Source organism: Columba livia, chromosome 14 (assembly GCF_036013475.1).
Source record: "Columba livia isolate bColLiv1 breed racing homer chromosome 14, bColLiv1.pat.W.v2, whole genome shotgun sequence".
Classification (NCBI taxonomy): domain Eukaryota; kingdom Metazoa; phylum Chordata; class Aves; order Columbiformes; family Columbidae; genus Columba; species Columba livia.
In genome coordinates, this window is record NC_088615.1 from 16,811,599 (window position 1) to 16,829,146 (window position 17,548).

A 17,548-nucleotide genomic window follows, 5' to 3' on the forward strand; every position below is an offset into this window, starting at 1 on the left:
GGGAGCGAAGAGAGGGCGCGGGAAAGGCGGCAGAGAGCGGCCCCCGACGCCGGCCGCCCCGCCGAGCCGGGCAGCAGCGCCGCGCCGCCGGGCGGCCGCGCCGCGCACCGCCACCCGCCGCCACCGGGGCCGCCCCCCGGCGCCGTCAACTGCTCCCAACGACGCTCCCCGGCCCCGCCAGCAGCCCCCGGGGGGCGGGGACCCGCCCCCCGGGGGCTGCTGGCGGGGCCGGGGAGCGCCGCCGTCCTCCTCGGGAGGAAACCGTACGGGCGACCGATGAGAAGCGGGGACCGCCAGCCCGCCCTCCCTCCCATCCCATCCTGGTGCCGGGATAACGGGCAGAGGGGCTTCCCAAGTGGGGTGTACGGAGCGCGGATGTGAATTTATTCGGGGCTGCTAATGAAATTAATTAGCGCATCTACGGCGCGGCGGGGAGCGCCGGACCTCCGGGGAATGGAGCGGCGATGGGGACCGGGGTGGAAGGGGCGGCCCCCGTCGCAGGTGACCGGCTCGCTTTTCACACTGCTGCTTTTTGGTGGGGTTTTTAGGAGATCCCTTTGCTTCCAGTCCTTATTACCCAACCCTGAATCCCGAATCCCGAGCCGGCTCCAGCACAACTGTAGATGCTGCAGGTCGGGAGGCAAACCGGCAGGCTGGGTTTGGCTAAAAGTCCCTTCCCTGCGTGCTTGGGTTGGACTAGATGATCTTTCGAGGTCCCGTCCAATCCCTAACATTCTGTGATACCCTGTCCTTCCCTTCCAGGACAGCGAGCGCTGGCTTGTGTGGAGGGCATCAATGCTACCTTGAGCATCCCCAAAAAACCTGCAAGTGTTACACAAGGCAGTGCTACCAGGCAGACTCCGTGGTGACCCGCGGGATGTGCTCTGCACGGGGGGAAATAACATGCATTGAGGAGAAAGAGATTAAATTGCTAAGGCATCTGTGTACCTTAGATGTTGCTTAGATATCATGGGAGGAACTTCCAGTCTGCCCCATCATTATGATTAAAACATTAGTTATTAGTGGCTTCATGTGTAATAACAAACAAAAAAAAGGAGAGGAAAACAGTTTTCCTTTTAATACAGAAGCGATGTTTCAGAGCTGCAGTTTGCAAGCTGTCAGCAGCTGTATATTGGCTTGTAGAAATGCCCTGAGTGCCTGTGATGCGCAGTGCTTAGTGGATGCTATGTTTGATTTTCATCCCACCTGCACATGAGACATTTCCTGGTGGGTCCCAGGTGTGGGAAGAGCACGGCCAGGCCAGCAGCACTGCACTGCACCCCTGTGGCAGGCTGAGGGCTGGTGCTCTGGCGGTCCCTCTCCCTCAATTTGCTCTTTTTATCTTAAAGACGAATGACATTAAACAATTTCAACTGAGGCCTAATGATGACTCCTCTTGCCAGACTCCTTATGGAGTTTGAACCACTGCTTTATTCGTGTGGGAGAGCTTGTAAATATATAACTGCTGAGGAAATGCATTCGGTGAGAGCTTGGCACACAGGAAGCACATGGCCAGTCTGTCTCTGACCGCAGTGGGGTAAGAATTACTGTTGGTGATGATGCTGATCAAGTGCAGCCAGCAGCAGAGGTTATATTTCCTCCCCAGTGCAGGCCAGTGTTATTGCTTGCAGAGTGGATGCATTCCAGGTGGATACTGGTGATCCTGGGAACAGACCTGCCAACATTTCCCCTTTGGTATGGATGGTGTTGGTGGGACCTTGATGACCTAGCATAATTCTGTGTTGCCAGTCACTGCAACTACCTAATACTCTGGTTTTCTGTCTGAATTTGGTTTGGATACCTGAATCTTCTTGTTTAGGTACACAGGATAAAGCAAAAAACGCATTTTTTTACTTCCTAGTAGGTAATCTTCTTCAATAGGATCTCTACCATAGCAGCCCCGCTCGGGTGGCCATGGCTATGCTGCAGGGACCTGTATTGGTCTGCCCAGCACTAAAACAAGATGATGTTGCCAAGGCAAGCCTGGGAAAACTGCTTGAATGAGGCGAGGTGCAAAAGAGGACAGGCAAAGGCAATGGACAAATGCAGGAGCCAGGAGAGTCTCCCCATACCTTGTCCAGATGGCTTAAGATGGGGTAGGGATCTTGCAGGGACCTCCTGGGTCACACACTGCACTCCCGTGCTGTTGTAGTTGTATCAATATGTCCCATATGTTTATCAGGCTTCATGTTGGCTTGTTCTGTGGGTTCTGCAGAAACCTGTCCTAGACCTTTTTGCTCTGGAAGTCAGAAATCTTTTAATCCCCAGCCTGAATATATGACTGAGTTCTTTACAGCTCCACAATTATTGGCTTGGAGCTTTCACAAGGTTTTCTTATGTTTTCTCCACTCCCACAGGTCTCTCAGTAGCATCTATAGCCCCTTCAGCCCCTGTTCTGGTAGTCTAAACAAGACCACCTTCTGGTAGTTTCCTCTCACAAGATAAATCCCCCTTTCTTTGATAGCTGTAGTCATCCTGTATCGCACCAGTTTCAGTTCCTCTGAAAAACAGAGGAGGTGGTTTTCAGAGTTATTGCTGAGATTTCAAGCTTAAAATCAATGGACCTTTTGATTCAAAATCCAATTTGGAGTGCTTTTAAGAACATCTCTGATCATTCAATTGAACATCTCAAAGTTTGGACCCCAAGCCTTGTTATTCAACTACAAAACTACAACTCCGCTGACTCTGAGAACTTGCATGAACATTTATAATCGCATGAGGGAATCTAAGAGCCACTCAAACAATAGATAAGATTAGTAACAAAAGTGGCTGGGATGTGATTGTTATTGTGCAAGTCAAAGAAAGGGCTGTCACCCACAGAGGATGTTGCCAAGAAAGATGCGTTTGAGTTATGGAGCCATTCTCCCATCTGCTGTCCGAATTCTCCTGCAGTCTTCCCGGATCTATTCAGGCTTAGCTGGGTGATTCACTGAATTAAGAACCAGCTGAGTGTAGACTTGCTGTTGGACACAGTTTTTTGCCAGGATGTGTCAGATCTTTGCCTTGGTCCAGTCCTTGTTCAGTGCTCCCACCATGGAAAAGGGAGCTTATTCTGGTTCAGAGTATTTCCTTAGCTATGATGGGACTTGGAGCAACAAAGCAATCAAAGCAAGCTTGCCTTTACAATCTCTTGGAGCCAGAGCAATCAGAAAACAGTTACAGCCGTGTGGCGATGTCTGAAGTTGTGCAAAGGCTCGGAACAACCCCTGGACTGGAGTGTGTAACAGAACGGTGAAAGCTCCCTTTGCTTTCCATTTGGGTAGAGCGTGCCTTTGGAGAGAGGAGTTCAGCATGGCTTGTGCGCTGTCTGCAAGGCACTGGTTGCCCCGTGAACAAGCCCCCATCGTGTGCAGCGAACAAGAAACTAGCACAACACATATGTAAGTCATTTACAAAGATGGGAATGATGAACTGTGCAAACAATAGAGTCGCTATTAGGTCTGTCAATCCTAATTAAAAAAATACTTCTCAATGAAAATTATTTATAAAAAGAAATCACAGTGACCCTAAATCAAATTATTTGTGAATGGTTTTTAGTCTCCCAGATCAGTTAGAACTCCTGTGTTAGTCCCTGGACATCATCCAACCTACATGCTGAATGAATAACATGTCTGCCAAATTTCATTTTTTTTCACCCTCACCCAGTTTGGCACAGGACAGTTAAAGTCATTTTTCTAAATATCTTTCAGAACATCAAGCAACTGTAAAATAACAATGGAAAAGCTTGGCCACATTTAACTACAGCCCTCCAGTTGTAACCGCTTCTCTCAAAAAAAGTGGCTCTGGTTCCTTTGATAATCTGTTTTGGGTGAGCACCGAGGCAGGGCTTCCCCACAGGGTACTGGAGGGTCACTTCCCGAGGGGTCACCCTGCCACGGAACATGGTTTCCAGGTGCTCAGGAGTGGGGCACAGCTGCATCCAGGCTGTGCCTGCGTACAGGGTTTGTGTCATCCTGACCACCTGCTAGAGACTGACATCCCGAGGACATACCAGCCATTCCTTGTCCACAACTTCCCATGGTGAGATGTAAAGATGCCCCTTTTTGTTGCTCATTAAAAAAAAAAAAAAGTGGAAAACGGAAAGGAATTGGTGACTGCACAATGGCAGAATGAGTTGTTGCTTCTTGTATCTGCAAAGATAAACTGCTAATGTGGAAAATAAGGAGGTGAGTGGTGACAGCCAACATGGCTTCTCTAAGGGCAAATGGTGCTTGACAAATTCAGTGGCCCTCTGTGATGGAGTTACAGCATTGGTGGAGAAAGGAAAAGCAGCTGATGTTACCTACCTGGACTTGTGCAAAGCATAGAACACTGTCCCACATGACATCCTTTTCTCTAAATTAGAGAGACATGGGTTCAACAGATGGACCACTCAGTGGACAGGGAATTGGCTGGACAGTTGCACTTGAAGAGTTACAGTCAATGGCTGAATGTCCAAGTGGAGACCAGTGACAAGTGGCATTCACGGGGATTGGTGTTGGGACGGGCGCAGTTTAACATCTTTGTTGGCAACATGGACAGGGGGATTGAGTGCACCCTCAGCAAGCTTGCCGACAACACCAAGCTGTGTGGTGCGGTCAATCTGCTGGAGGGCAGGGATGCCATCAAGAGGGACCTGGACAGGCGTGAGAGGTGGGTCTGTGCGAATTTTATCAGGTTCAACAAGGCCAAGTGCAAGGTCCTGCACATGGGTTGGGACAATCCCCAGCACAAATACAGGCTGGGCAGAGAATGGATTGAGAACAACCCCAAGGGAAAGGACTTCGGGGTGTTGGTGAGAAGCTCAACATGACCCAGCAATGTGTACTTGCAGCCCAGAAAGCCAACTGTATCCTGGGCTGCATCAAATGAGGCATGACCAGCAGGTCAAGGAAGGGGATTCTCCCCCTCTGCTTTGCTCTCTTGAGACCCCACCTGGAGTACTGCATCCAGCTCTGGGGCCCTCAATGCAAGAGGGACACAGACTTGTTGGAGCAAGTCCAGAAGAGGCCATGAAGATGATCAGAGGGCTGGAGCACCTGTCCTATGAAGACAGGCTGCGAGAGTTGAGATTGTTCAGCCTGGAGAAGAGAAGGCTCCAGGGAGACCGTAAAGCAGCTTTCCAGCACCTAAAGGGGGCCTACGAGGGCATGTAGTGATAGGACAAGGGTAATGGCTTTAAACTGAAAGAGAGTAGATTTAGATTAGATATAAGGCAGAAATTCTTCCTGGTGAGGCTCCCGGTAGGGAGCTGGGGAGCCGCATGTTGGTTCTGGCTGGAGGAGATCAGTCACAGGGCACGCTGGGGCCCTTTGGACAAGTGCAATGCTGGCAACCTGGGCTCAGAGTGGGGTCGAGAAGCTTGGGGATGGTGCTGGCGGGAGGGACCTCTGTCTTCTGTGCTGCCCCAAATCCTGCTGCTGGGGGGAGCAGGAATCACCTAGAGCTAATGAGAAATGCATCCAGCACAGCAAGAAGTCCTTCTTCTTCCCCACCAGGGACCATTAGGGTGGCTTCAACCTCTCACAGTGTGTCTAGATAGAGGAGCAGGTTTGTTTTATGGTTTTTGCTACTGGAATATTTTGGCAACCAGCCCTGTTGTGCTTGAGACAAAGTGCTGTGCAAGTGTGCAGCAAACATGAACATCCATTAATTGTTTTACAGCTGCTCGGCAAATACCATGTGGTACAGGTGGGAAGATGCAGTGCTGTGATCCCACAAGGTCTGGATGGAGCAGGTAAGAGTCTGCCCTGTGTGAAACACATGGTTTGTGTTAGAGAGGAGAAGGGTTTACAAAACAGGTGCATTTGCAAACCGGCTTTGCCAGGGTGAGGTGGGAGAGAGGGTTATTTCTCTGTCTCAGCAAGGGTGGCCCAACAACAAATGGCTTAATAAAATAGCTGCTTTTATAAGATAGAATAAAAAGAAGGATATGTAATAACTTGAAGGACTGAAAAGGTGGAACTTCTCTCCAGGACAGGATAACTGCAGCAGCATGGCAGAATCCATCCTGGGTCCATCCAGTGCTGTTTGAATGCAGGGTGCCTTGCATCTGAAGGGGCATAAGATTTGCTTGCTCTTGGTATTCGTCCTTTTACTCTGCCTTATTAAAACAGCTGTTTGATCAAGTCAGTTGCGGTTGGGCCTTTCTCACTGAGACCAGAGAGAGACCACCTTCCCCCAGCCCAGACCTGCCTTGGGAGGGAGACGACCCCTCACAACCTCCTTCTGCAGCCTCTGGCTTTTCCCTGGCACTGCCAAGCTCAGGTGGCCTCAAACTCATGACATATGTAATAAACTCACAGCTTTAAACTCTTGGTATCCACCCTTTTGTTGGTTAAAATGTTCATGGAAGTCACAGGAAAAGTGATACTCTTATAATTAAGGAGTGTGGTAGTGCTGTACATAGCTTGGGATGAGGGTGGAGGAGAAAGGCAGCAATGACAAAATAAGATTGCTGTCGTTAAAACTTACGTAGCTTTAAAAAATACTGAGTAAGATTAAAAAAATAATTATAATAATCGTGTGTTTGACAGAATTCAATGTGATAAAGTCATCCCAGTGTTGGCAGTGACTGGTCTCTCATGAATACTGAGCATCGTTGTTTTCTCACAAATGCTGATGCTGTTGGAGAAGCAGCACGTCTGTGGCGGGACTGCAGTCGTGGTGGGTGACTTGGTGCTCAAGGTGTGGAAATGCACCTGATTTAACAGATTTATAGCCCCTTCTGCGTCCCTAGCCCGCTCCTCGTGTGAGGCGGGAGCGGGATGGGAGCCCTGGGATGTTTCTGGCCAGTGGCTGCTCGCACCATGACTGTTGCCAGCACTAGGTCAGGGTGACCACTGCCTCGTTGGGCCCTAACAATGGAGGAGCCCTGCCTCTGTCCTAGGGATACGCTGCCCTCTGGGAAAGGAAAGTCATCTGGATGATCTTAGCATCCCAAACGGCACTACAGGCCCCTTGTGACATGCCACACCAAGGAGACTTTGTCTCTGTTGCCTCTGTACCTGCCATCCAGGTAGTTTTTGGCCACCATTAATTCAGTAGTGGTGGTATCTGTACCCCACCACTCCTGTAGTGAACAGAGATTCCCACTGAAGCCTCTACCCCGGCCTTCCCAGAACACGAGTTTTGGATAAGGAAATACAAATTGTTGTCCCTGACTTTGCAGGGTTAATCTGAGTGCAGACCCATGTGGTGCTGCTGCCTGTGTCCTCAGCTCCAGGCAGGACATGCACGGCAAAGGACTGAGGAGGGAGCTTCAGACCGGGAAAGTGTGGCCATCTCTCCACGGATACAGTGGGGAAGGTCATGAAGTGCCTTTGCAGGGAGGATCTGGTGTGTGCACGTGGGTACCCACGGATCACACAAGTGAGATGCAGCAGATGAGCTGCCTTGCTCTATTTGTAACCTCCCACTGCTGTTGAACAGACTTCACAAGGAGGAGAGAGAACTGAAAATGGAGCTGAAAACTGACACTTGAGGCTCAGATACTTGGAGGGACCCATTGAATCACGGAATAGTTTGAGTTGGAAGGACCTTCCCAGCTCCCCCAGTGCCCCCCCTGCCATGAGCAGGGACATCTTCACCAGCTCAGGTTGCTCAGAGCCCCGTCCAGCCTGGCCTGGGATGTCTCCAGGGATGGTTCATCCACCACCTCTCTGGGTAACCTGTTCCAGTATTTTACCACCCTCATTGTAAAAAAATTCTCCCCCATGTCTAGTCTGAACCTCTCCTCTTTCAGTTTAAAACTATCACCCCTTGTAATGTCATAACATGCTGTCCTGGTTTAACCTGAGCTGGCAATGCAACCACAATAGCCCCTTACTCACCCACTCCTCCCCTACCCTTCATCCCCCCAATAGGGGACAGAATTGAAAGGGGAGAGAGAAACTTGGATTGAGATAAACACAGTTTAATGAAAAATACAGAATACTAATACACTACTAGTAAATATATATCTAAAACAGAAATAAAAGATACTCAAGGCGATTCCTCATGAACTCTATCCACACTGAGCAGCCAGTCCCAGGAAGCAGCACCTGGTCCTGAACAGCCAACCCCGAAGAGAGAAAAGAGGAAAAAAGGAGAAAGGCTCAGAGGCCTCTGCAAAATGGCAAAAGACTGAACTAAACGTGCTGAACCGAACTCCCCCGGCTCTGACAAAAAAGAGCAAAAAACCACAGGTGAGAGAGAGAGAACGCCTGAGAGAGAAAGCGCCCGAGAGCGAGAGAGACCAGAAGATCCCGACTCTCCTTACATAATTAGCATGACACTAATGGGCTGGAATACTCTTAATGATCAGTCTGGATGTCAGTCAAGCTCTGTCCCCCTTCCTTGCTGCCTCACACCTGTGGGCAGAGCACTCAGAATGTCCTTGGCTCTCAGACCAGAGCAATTAAGAACATTAACTCTATGTTGGGGTGTTACCTCTTGTTCTCAAACTAAGTCCTGTAGGACAGCCTGTACCCAGCCCACCCCTCTTCTGATCCCAGCCCTTCTTGCAAAGGGCAAGATAGCAAGGTGGGGGGTGAGGCTCCAGCAACCCTTCGGTCCTCCAGGCTTCCTGATGAAACTGCTAATTAAAAAGCCAGTTTCATTGAGTGATTTTTCTGACGTGAAAACTTTTCCATAAGGAACTGACCCTGAATCCACCAACTCATTTCACATTTATTTTAAATCTAAGCTTTATATCATGTAATTTCTACCAGAGCGTGATTATCTTCTCAGTAAAAGCACTGTTGTTCTGGTTTGTGAGACCTATATTTAATTTCACGGCAAGGCACTTCTCAGTACAGGTCTTAAATGCTGCCTTCTCAGGTCTTGGGCTTTCCTATTTATTTGAATCCATTAAATGAGTTACCACTTCTGTAATATCGAGGGCGTTCTCCAGCCACAGGGTGCCTGCAAGCATTAACTTGTTGCTGCAGAAACAGTGTCCTGAATATCAGAAATCGTTCAGAGTAGGTCTCTTGTCTAAATGGTGGCAAACAGTACTTAAACAGGGGATCAAGGGTAAAGCCAGACAAGGAGCCTTGTCTGTCTCTGTTACTGGGGTGTCACCTCAAGTCCTCCTTCTCCAGGTTTCCTACACATGTAATAAGGTACATGCCCACTCGGCACATTTTTACATCAGGATACACAAAACAAGCAAGAGTGGGAAGGGGAAACATTTTCCTAAGTCTGCAGACAGCCCTCAGCATTCAGTCTGAGCAGCCCAGTTCACCTCAATGACACTTGTATTTCCAATGCAGGAAGCTGTTGTGTTCATGGAAATGCTTTCATTAGCTTTCCGCTGGATGCACATACACCCCCAGTTTCAAACTTGCTGGCATTGCTTCAGGGCCATCAGCTTTATTTGTTGTGCCCCTTCGCCAACACTCCAATCTCTGCAGTGTGTCAACCGTACAAAGCTCTGGGATGTCTTGAAGCGGGAGGGAGAGGTGCTGAATATGAACATTTATAACATTAAATCTCTGCATTAACTGGATTGACTGCCACCTTGAATTCATTAGGAGCCTCCCTTGTCATGCTTTGCTGATGCTATGGTAGCACAGAGTTTCTGCTCTGTTGTGAGATGCAGTTGCCATTAAGAATTTGGGGTGCCATTATGAGCTTCAGAGTCCCCTGCTGTCACACAGCCCTTCAGGCTGCTTCGTCTGCTTTCACAGCAAAAATGAAAACAAGTGCTCAAAATGCCACCTCCAAAAGCAGGGGCTGAACTGGTTTTGAATCCACGAGAAACAATCTTGCAGCAGATGACCTGGAACCCCCTTACCACCTAAAGAGCTAAAGCTTAGGACAGCGTTTATCTCTGTGATGGCACTCATTGCTTAGTTTTGCATCTGCACCCTCCAGAGATACATTGTTCGTTCTCTAGACAAGCAGCATTATTAGAGAAGGCAAAACTCTATTGATGTTTTTATGACCAGCACTGTTTTTTACCTTTGCAATGGTATATCACGTCGAGGGTTTGTCTGGCAATAGCTGCCTGCTTCAACTGTTGCGTTTTTCACGGTGATTTGGATATATTGCTCTTCATTTTTCTTCTTCACAATACTCCTTTATACTTCTTTCAAATAGAGGCTCTCCTGGCTCAGGATATGCACGTAGCAACACAGAACTGCTACGGACTTTATTTAAGACAGGAACTTGGAGGTGCATGGACATACCTGATGCACTGTCACAACTGTAATAGTTATTTTATACACAGGGGGGTGTAAGGAGCTCATGCAGAGAGAAGGGAGAGAAAAAAATCAGAATGGCAGGCAGAGAAATCCAGTCCCTGGGGAGAGTGTCTGGGATGACCATCTCTCACTGGTAGCCTGGAGATTACACAGAATAGGGCACACAGAATAGGGGCTGCAGTGCCCAGGAGCCAAAGATACAACCTCGTGCGGGGAGCATTGCCCTGCCAATGCCATTTTGCACCTATGTGTCATCTTTCTGGTGACACCTCGCAGTGCCTGGCCAACACCGTCCTCCTGGGGGACAGGGAGTGTTGCCTCATGGATCATCAGTTTCTGCTGGGTCCTCTGGCCCTGGGCAGGGTGAGCAGTGATGACAGAGCAGTTGCTCTTCAGTGACAAGTTCCTGTCTGTCTTGTCCACCCTGAGTGGTGCAAAACCCTCCCAAAGCTGGAGCTGCTGATAGATGTATTGGATACAGATACACGTATCTAAGAAACAGAGTGTGTGAGGGGCACAGTGAGCCAAGGCTCTATAGTCATGCCATCAGAACGATGAAGATGCAAATTTGGGTACCAATGCATGGACCGAAACATCTGATTGAAAGGCTGAGAGGAAAAAAGGAAGGCTGAACTGTTTATATTTTATTTTCATTTATAATTCCTGCTTGTGTGGGTGGACAAGGAGTGAATGAGTTTCTTGGGGAGGCAGCAAGTAAAAGATGCACACATTTCCTTGAAAGATGAGTGGCTAATTTTCTTACTTGCCCCTAGGTTAATCTGCCACAAAGGGGCTGGAGGGAACCCTAATCGTTTTTCCTCCATGTGCTCTTCCACTTGACTCTTGATTTTTTCTTCCCTTTGATTGCCATGTGCCAGGAAACAAAAGGTTTTTCAGGATGCGTTTAATTCCTCTAGTAGAGTAGTGGTTTATCTCCCAAAAGCAAATGTGCCCAACTTCTTTCCTCTGGATGGTTGAGCACCCCACAGAAAGGCAGTAGGATGATGCTCGTCCCAGTCCTTCCCTACCTGGGAGGATTAACAGACATGGCTTATTTTGACCATGGTCCTTCTTAGTCAGTCTCCAGATTGAAGTCTCAAACTGGGTGCTGGGCTTTGCTTTTTCCATATAATTTCTGAGTTGGTAATTTATCATTTGCCTTTCTCGTTTCAGCCAAGGCTGTGGCAGCATTTTGTTGGTGCCAGGAGTCTGGTGTGTCCTGGTGAAGGGCTGGCTTCTGCCCTGCATGGCAGGTACTGACGTTTTCCATGTGCGATGTATCCCCCTTTTGCTGGACAGCCTCAAGCCAAACAAGCTGAATCCTTGCAGAGAAGACATTGAAGTGAGGGGAAAAAAAATGTCTGCAGTGGATTTGTTGGTGTTCAGGCATGATTCTTTGTAAAACACCTGACTGTCAGAGGGAACAAATGTCCCACAGGGAAGGAAAACTGTGCTCCCTTGGCTAGGCTATGGGCGAGTATCTCCTGAGTCTGCCATGTGCGGGGGACCAATCTCTGGAGACATTCAAAACCCACCTGGACGTGTTCCTGTGTGACCTCACTTTTAGGCATTCCTGCTCCAGCAGGGGGATTGGACTAGATGATCTTTTGAGGTCCCTTCCAATCCCAAACATACTGGGATACTGTGATACTGTGACCAGAACAGAGCTGGTGCTGGGGAGAGTTGGGGGAGATGGAGCATGCTTGTGATGCACACATGCTTCCGAGGCTCACCAAGGATAACACCAGCCCATCCAGAACACCCTGGGGTGGAAAGGCAGATGCTCTGTACCTCATTATACGAAAACCCCCATTTTTTTGACAGGACTTACCCACATCGGATCTGCAGGAACGTGTCTTCAGTGTGGAGGAGGATGAGGATCTGCAACCTGTGGAAGATGCTGAAGATGCGCAACCTGCCCGCTTGTGCTGTTGGGGGTCAGTGTCTTTCCTCACAGAAAAGCTGCAGGGACGCTGGGGCACTGCCCTTTGTGACATCTGTCACCAGGCAGGGCACTTTGCACCAGGAGCTCCCTTGGCATAGGGATGGACCTGAGAAGCACTTTGTTTTGCAGGAATCCTTGGGAAACTGAAGGAGCAAAATTAAATCAGGTGAATGAAAAAACAGCTCTGAGGGGCAAAAACCTCTGACAGTGCTGCTGAGCTCTTGGGGTCCTCCAGGCAGAGTGGAGTCTGGGCTGAGCTCAGATGCTCCATCTCTCTTTCATGGTGGCATATATGATGGGTTTTGCACGAGGGAGGTAGGGGAGAGATAGGCTTTGGATAAATTAAAGCAGCTGGGGGATGAAACAGTTGTTTTCTGAAATAATGGTTCTTCATGAGGCATCTTGGCTTGTGCCTGAATGCAGAATGAACTGATTTTAGTGGTTGAAAAAGGGAAAATATGGAAAATGAAGAAATAAAATCACAGAAAGGAAGGAGTAGGGATGGCTAAGAAGCACTAACATTCAGGAGCAGTTGCATTGAGATGGTGCGGTGCAGAAAGTTCTGTCTTCTGGTTGATGACAAACACAAAGACTTCACTGAAAGGTGCAGTGGATTTTACAGGAGAAGAAGATGGGAAGTAAATTTGCCACAGTTTTGACCATCGTTGAACAGGGTGAAAATTTGAAAATACATGTCAAGCCTTGAGACTAAGCAAGGACTGATATCAGCTAACACCCATGGTGGCAAAGCTGGGAAAAACTCTTTCTTAGATAAAATGAGTAGCAGAAGAGATTCCAAAGATGTGATATTTGGTGATGCAGACCCAGTGAAATGGGGATATGGTCTCTATGCTTAAGAATAGACATGGGAGCTGTAGAAGAGATTTAAATAGTACAATTTGGCAAACTGGCTTTGGAACCCAGAGGTTTTTATCCATCTCCGAGTGCAGATAAAACCAATGCAAGTTCCTAATGTACAAGGCACAACCCTTGAGCCCCAGCACACTTGTTCTTCTGAGCTCTTTCTAGAAAGCTTTGAAAAGAGCATTGTGGGCAGGAGGTCGCATGGTGATGCATGATACAACCCAGATGCAAAGAAAGACCCTGTACACATCATCTAAGCCACCAGGCAATGCAAAGCCTGGGGGGAGGTGTTAGAAAAGGATGCTCTTGGTATCACTAGTCCATGGGCATGCTAGAATTAAGCCATCACTTTAACCATGCACTTTTCTATCAGCAAAACCATACCATGTCCTGCCTGGCTTTGCTGCTCTCAGTGGATAGTGGTCACCCTTGCCCCTGTACGCTTTGGGCCACCACCCTGAGCATCCCTGGCATTCCTCTGGGAGAAAAGCCTTCCAGCCCTGCAGGATGAATTAGGACCATCTCCCTCCAGCTGGCCCTTTGGGACCTGTAGTGAACTCAAGTGTGACTCACAGGTAAGGATCAGCCATTGGACACCAGCACATTGAAGGAGTCCTTTGGCCCTTTGCTGGTCTTCACTCTAATAAACAGAACCTCTGCTAGGGCCCACAAAACCCACTGTATGAGCAGGGTGCAGTGGGCAGGCTGGGGGAGGGAGCTCTCCCCTCTGTGTGGCATTTGTAAGTCCCAGCTGGAGTTTGGGACTTTCCAGCACTGGAAAGACATTGGCAGACTGGAGTGAGTGCAGTGGAGATCAGGGGTTGGAGATCAGGAGGCACAAGGAGAGTCTCAGTAAGCCAGCTCTTTTCAGTTGGGGAAAGAGGAGATCTCAGAGAGGGAGTAGAGCGGCAAAGCCTCCCAGATGCAGGGGGGATGAGAGGCAACAGGCAAAAGCTGGAATGCAGGGAATTTCCATTAGTGATAAGGAACCACTTTTTCCACCATGAAGGTGGGCAAAACTGGAACAGGTTCGCTAGGGAGGTTCAAGCCTGAGCTGGCATGACTTGGAGTGACCTATCCCAGTTGGCCCTGCTATGAGCCGGGGGACCAGAGACCTCCCGAGGCCCCTGCCAGCCTCAGTTATCCTGTTATTCCATGAATGAGTGTCAGGTGTCCTGGACTCCAAAATACCCCAGAGACAAAGAAAAACCTCCCTTTTCAAAGTCGCCCCAGAGGTCTCACAGGTATATTGTGCTGAAGTTCTCCCAGCAGTTGAACCACTGTGGTGCCACTGGGATTTCAACTTGTAAACAGCGAGAAGACAAGGATTAGCTACTCAGATGCCTGGGCATTAAACCATCTTTTCTGGTGAGGGGCAGGGTAGAGCAGGAGAGCTTCAGATCAATTTATGCTATAGGATATCTCCTTCCTTCTCAGAAAGAACCTGTATTTCTGTCTGAGCAAAATGTTAGGGAAAGGGGAATTTCCACAGAGATTCGTGTCAAAAGCAGAGAGAAGTCAAGTGGCTTCCCTACTCTTTCAAGAAGCTTCCTGAATCCAAACACTGTCCTCCCCTCTGCTATGGGAAACATTTCTGGTCCCTTCTGCCTCTCTTTCTTTGCAGTTTTGCACAGTTACCGAACAGGGGAAAAGAGAAAGCTTTCAGAAACACCTGAAAACAGAAAGCCACAGAGAATCCCAGTTAGCAAGAGAAAATGCACGCAAGAGATGTTCCCCAAGCCCTGCTGCTAACGTGCTGCGCAGCTCCCGATGCATCGCGGTCCTGCAATGGCAGAGCTGCTCAGAGAGCTGTTAGCCTCTCTGGAGTGGGGCAGAGCAGCTGTCCCGGGCTGGCAGCATGGACCCACAGCCGCTCCATGGCTATAGAGCTCTGTCTGTGTCTGCATCACCATGTGCCAGCGGAGGAACCGTGATGGCTCCTGCCCCGGCCAGCAGAGCCAGGGCAACGGGAGGAAAGGCTGCGCTCTGTGCTTGTGTCTGGGAACAGCAGCCCTGCTCCATTCCCATTTATCCTGATGATTCTGGCTACACCACACCAGATGGAGAGCAAACCTCAATCCTGCCATCTCTGCTCCTCTCACTGATGTGCTCAAAGATCTGGCTTTTGTCATCTTTTGGGTTGTGCTGAGGGATTCCCTTGAGGTTGTAGAACCGCTGGGGTGGGGGCCGTGTCTCCATTTCAGTGCAGGCAGGTCTGTGCATCCCTATGTCCTGACCCTGTGCCTCAGACAAGGCCGAGCCCAGCCCTCCTGCCTCCAGGTCACCTCCATCGTGATGGGACCATGGCTGCTCCCCTTCAATGCAGAATTTAGTGCAACAACAAATATGAAATCCTCCACTGCTAATTTAGTATCTCAGATCCCTTCCACACTGTAACATCTGGGCAGTGAGGTTTTGGGAGTACAGATGCTTCGGGATCAGCTTTGAAAATAAATCCAAATAAGCCACTTTTTGGAGATTAAACTGACTCCTCCTGGAGACCACTGCAGGGAAAGAGAGGAAGAGCACTTGTTTATTAAAAAGAGACAGCAGGGACAAGGACATGAAAGGAGGCTTTGTCTCCTCAGCTATTACCTTACTCCATTTGTCGCTATGTTAATGCCTTGTCTTCAGATGTGCAGGGGAATCTCAGGCACAAATCTCCCAGCTCCATAAAAAATCAGGCAAAGAGGAACCCCCTGCTCCTGGGCCCTGCATGTCATGGAAGCCCCGTGCCACCTGCAGATGCCTCCAAATGACTGGTGTCATGTTGGGGGGGGCGGGTGTGCATCTGTGAACGCTTGGGGGTTTGGCGAGGGGCTGGCTTCATGGCAGAGATGGAGGCAACACGATCTGGCTTCATCCCCGGGGACCCCCCAGGCCCTGCAGGAGCTGGAAACGCGGGCGCAGGGATCCCCTCTGCTGCAGCGGGCATCCCCGGGGGGGAGTCCCCAGGCAGGGAATCACCTTTTCTGGAGGGAAGCGGGGGGGTGTGGGGGTCAGCATCCCACTTCCCTCGCTCGGAGGAGGATCCGCTCGGAGGAGGATCCGCGCGGCTCCGCGCCACGCCGCGCCGCGCCGCTCCGCTCCGCCCCGCCGCGCCCGCCGCGCCGCAGCCCCGCAGCCCGGCCGCCGCAGGGCCGGCGGGGAGCGAGCGGCAGCCGGCGGCATGAGGCGCGACCCGGCGCCCGGCTTCTCCATGCTGCTCTTCGGCGTTTCCCTCGCCTGCTACTCGCCCAGCCTTAAGTCGGTGCAGGACCAGGCGTACACGGCGGCGGTGGTGCTGGAGGGCAAGGTGCAGTCCGTGGGCCCCCCCGCCGGCGGCGGCAATGACAGCCGAGGAGCCGCCGGTCCCGCCGGGGGGGTCTTGGTCAAGGTGCTCGACCTGTGGCCCCTCAACAGCGGCGGTTTGCAGCGGGAGCAGCTCATCAGCGTGGGCTCCAAGGCGCCCTGCTTTAAAGTGAAGCGCAACCACCGCTACATCTTCTTTCTGGAGCCCACCGAGGAGCCGCTCGTCTTCCGCACCGCCTTCGCCCCGCTCGATACCAGCGGCAAGAACCTCAAGCGGGACGTGGCGCGGATCCTTTGCGCCGATTGCGGTATGGGCCGCGTCGCGGAGGCGGGGGGCGGCGGTCGGGGGGGCGCCGGCACCTGCGGCGGGGGGCGATGATGGAGCGGCGGCGGGGAGCGCTAGCGGGGACGAGAGGCCCATTTCCCCGGGGTGCCCCGCGATCGCCACTCAAATCGCTGGCCCACCGGCGCCGGGAGCCGCTCCTGGCAGCGGGGGCGATGCGCTCCGCTGGGCCCGGCCGCAGCAGCCGCGCTCCCGGCCCCGGGGTCCGCGTTCGCCCGGCTCAAGGTCCCGGCCTGCCCGGCTCCCCGGCGCCGTGCCAGCAGCCCAGCCCCGAGTCCCGCTGCGGGCCGGGCGGGGAAGGGCCCGCAGCCCGGCTGCCGCTGCACCCTGGACTGGCGACTTCCCGGCGGCAGCGCGTCGGTCTCGGCGCTTGCCAGTGCCCCCCGCCCGGGTCCCGCTTCCCTCGGTTCGCCTCGGTGATGTCAAGCAGCCCCCGGCCGGGAGAGCCGCCGCCGGCATGCGGTGGTGGCCCCGTTAACTCTGTGCACACTGGTGCTGCCTGATGCGTGTTTCTCCCCGGGCATGTTTACCGATGCGGAGAGAGGCTCTTCCCGGGGGGTTGCGGGGCCTGGGGCAGATGCTGGCTCTCCAGGTGTGCCCTTACTGCCAGCAAGTTTTGCCTCCTTCAAAATAACGGCCTCATCGTGTGAAGTTGGTTTTCTTTTGTTCATTGAGTGCATTGAGATGTCTTCTGTCAATGCACTCGCGCTGTTCTCTGTGCGTACTGTGTGCCGATCCACATTTGTAAACGCGGTTATGAAATGACTTCAACAGGGAAGCGCCTGCCGGAGCGTTACCCCTTTTGATTTTCCTTGCCGTCCTCCGGCAGGGTAAATACCTGTGATGGGCTGGGCGGTGGGGGACCAGACAAAGACAATGACTGCATTTTCCCAGGGTTAGGATCTGAGCCTACAAAAATGCAAGGCTGGCCCTTTGTCC

General features: G+C 51.2%; 1 protein-coding gene and 1 long non-coding RNA gene across 7 annotated transcripts in view; both read left to right on the plus strand.

Annotated features, from left to right (window-relative positions):
• Positions 1-218: 218 nt before the first annotated feature.
• LOC110359642 (uncharacterized) lies at positions 219-15,879 on the plus strand. Of its 2 annotated transcripts, none has more exons than XR_010466216.1 (3): positions 219-8,165; positions 11,340-11,419; positions 11,991-15,879. It is a non-coding gene; the product is annotated as an uncharacterized LOC110359642 (long non-coding RNA). The 2 variants fall into 2 exon arrangements; XR_010466217.1 differs by having other exon boundaries at positions 219-5,716.
• A 181-nt stretch (positions 15,880-16,060) lies between these two features.
• NRG2 (neuregulin 2) overlaps positions 16,061-17,548 on the plus strand; it is a 162,263-nt gene continuing 160,775 nt past the window's right edge. For 2 of the 5 annotated variants that reach the window (XM_065030177.1, XM_065030178.1), the window contains exon 1: positions 16,068-16,574. In XM_065030177.1, coding sequence (XP_064886249.1) covers positions 16,145-16,574 — 430 coding nt within the window. In that variant the 5' untranslated portion in view covers positions 16,068-16,144. Of the gene's footprint in view, positions 16,575-17,548 lie in introns of all 5 variants that reach the window. The other 3 variants (XM_065030180.1, XM_065030181.1, XM_065030179.1) reach the window with 3 other exon arrangements.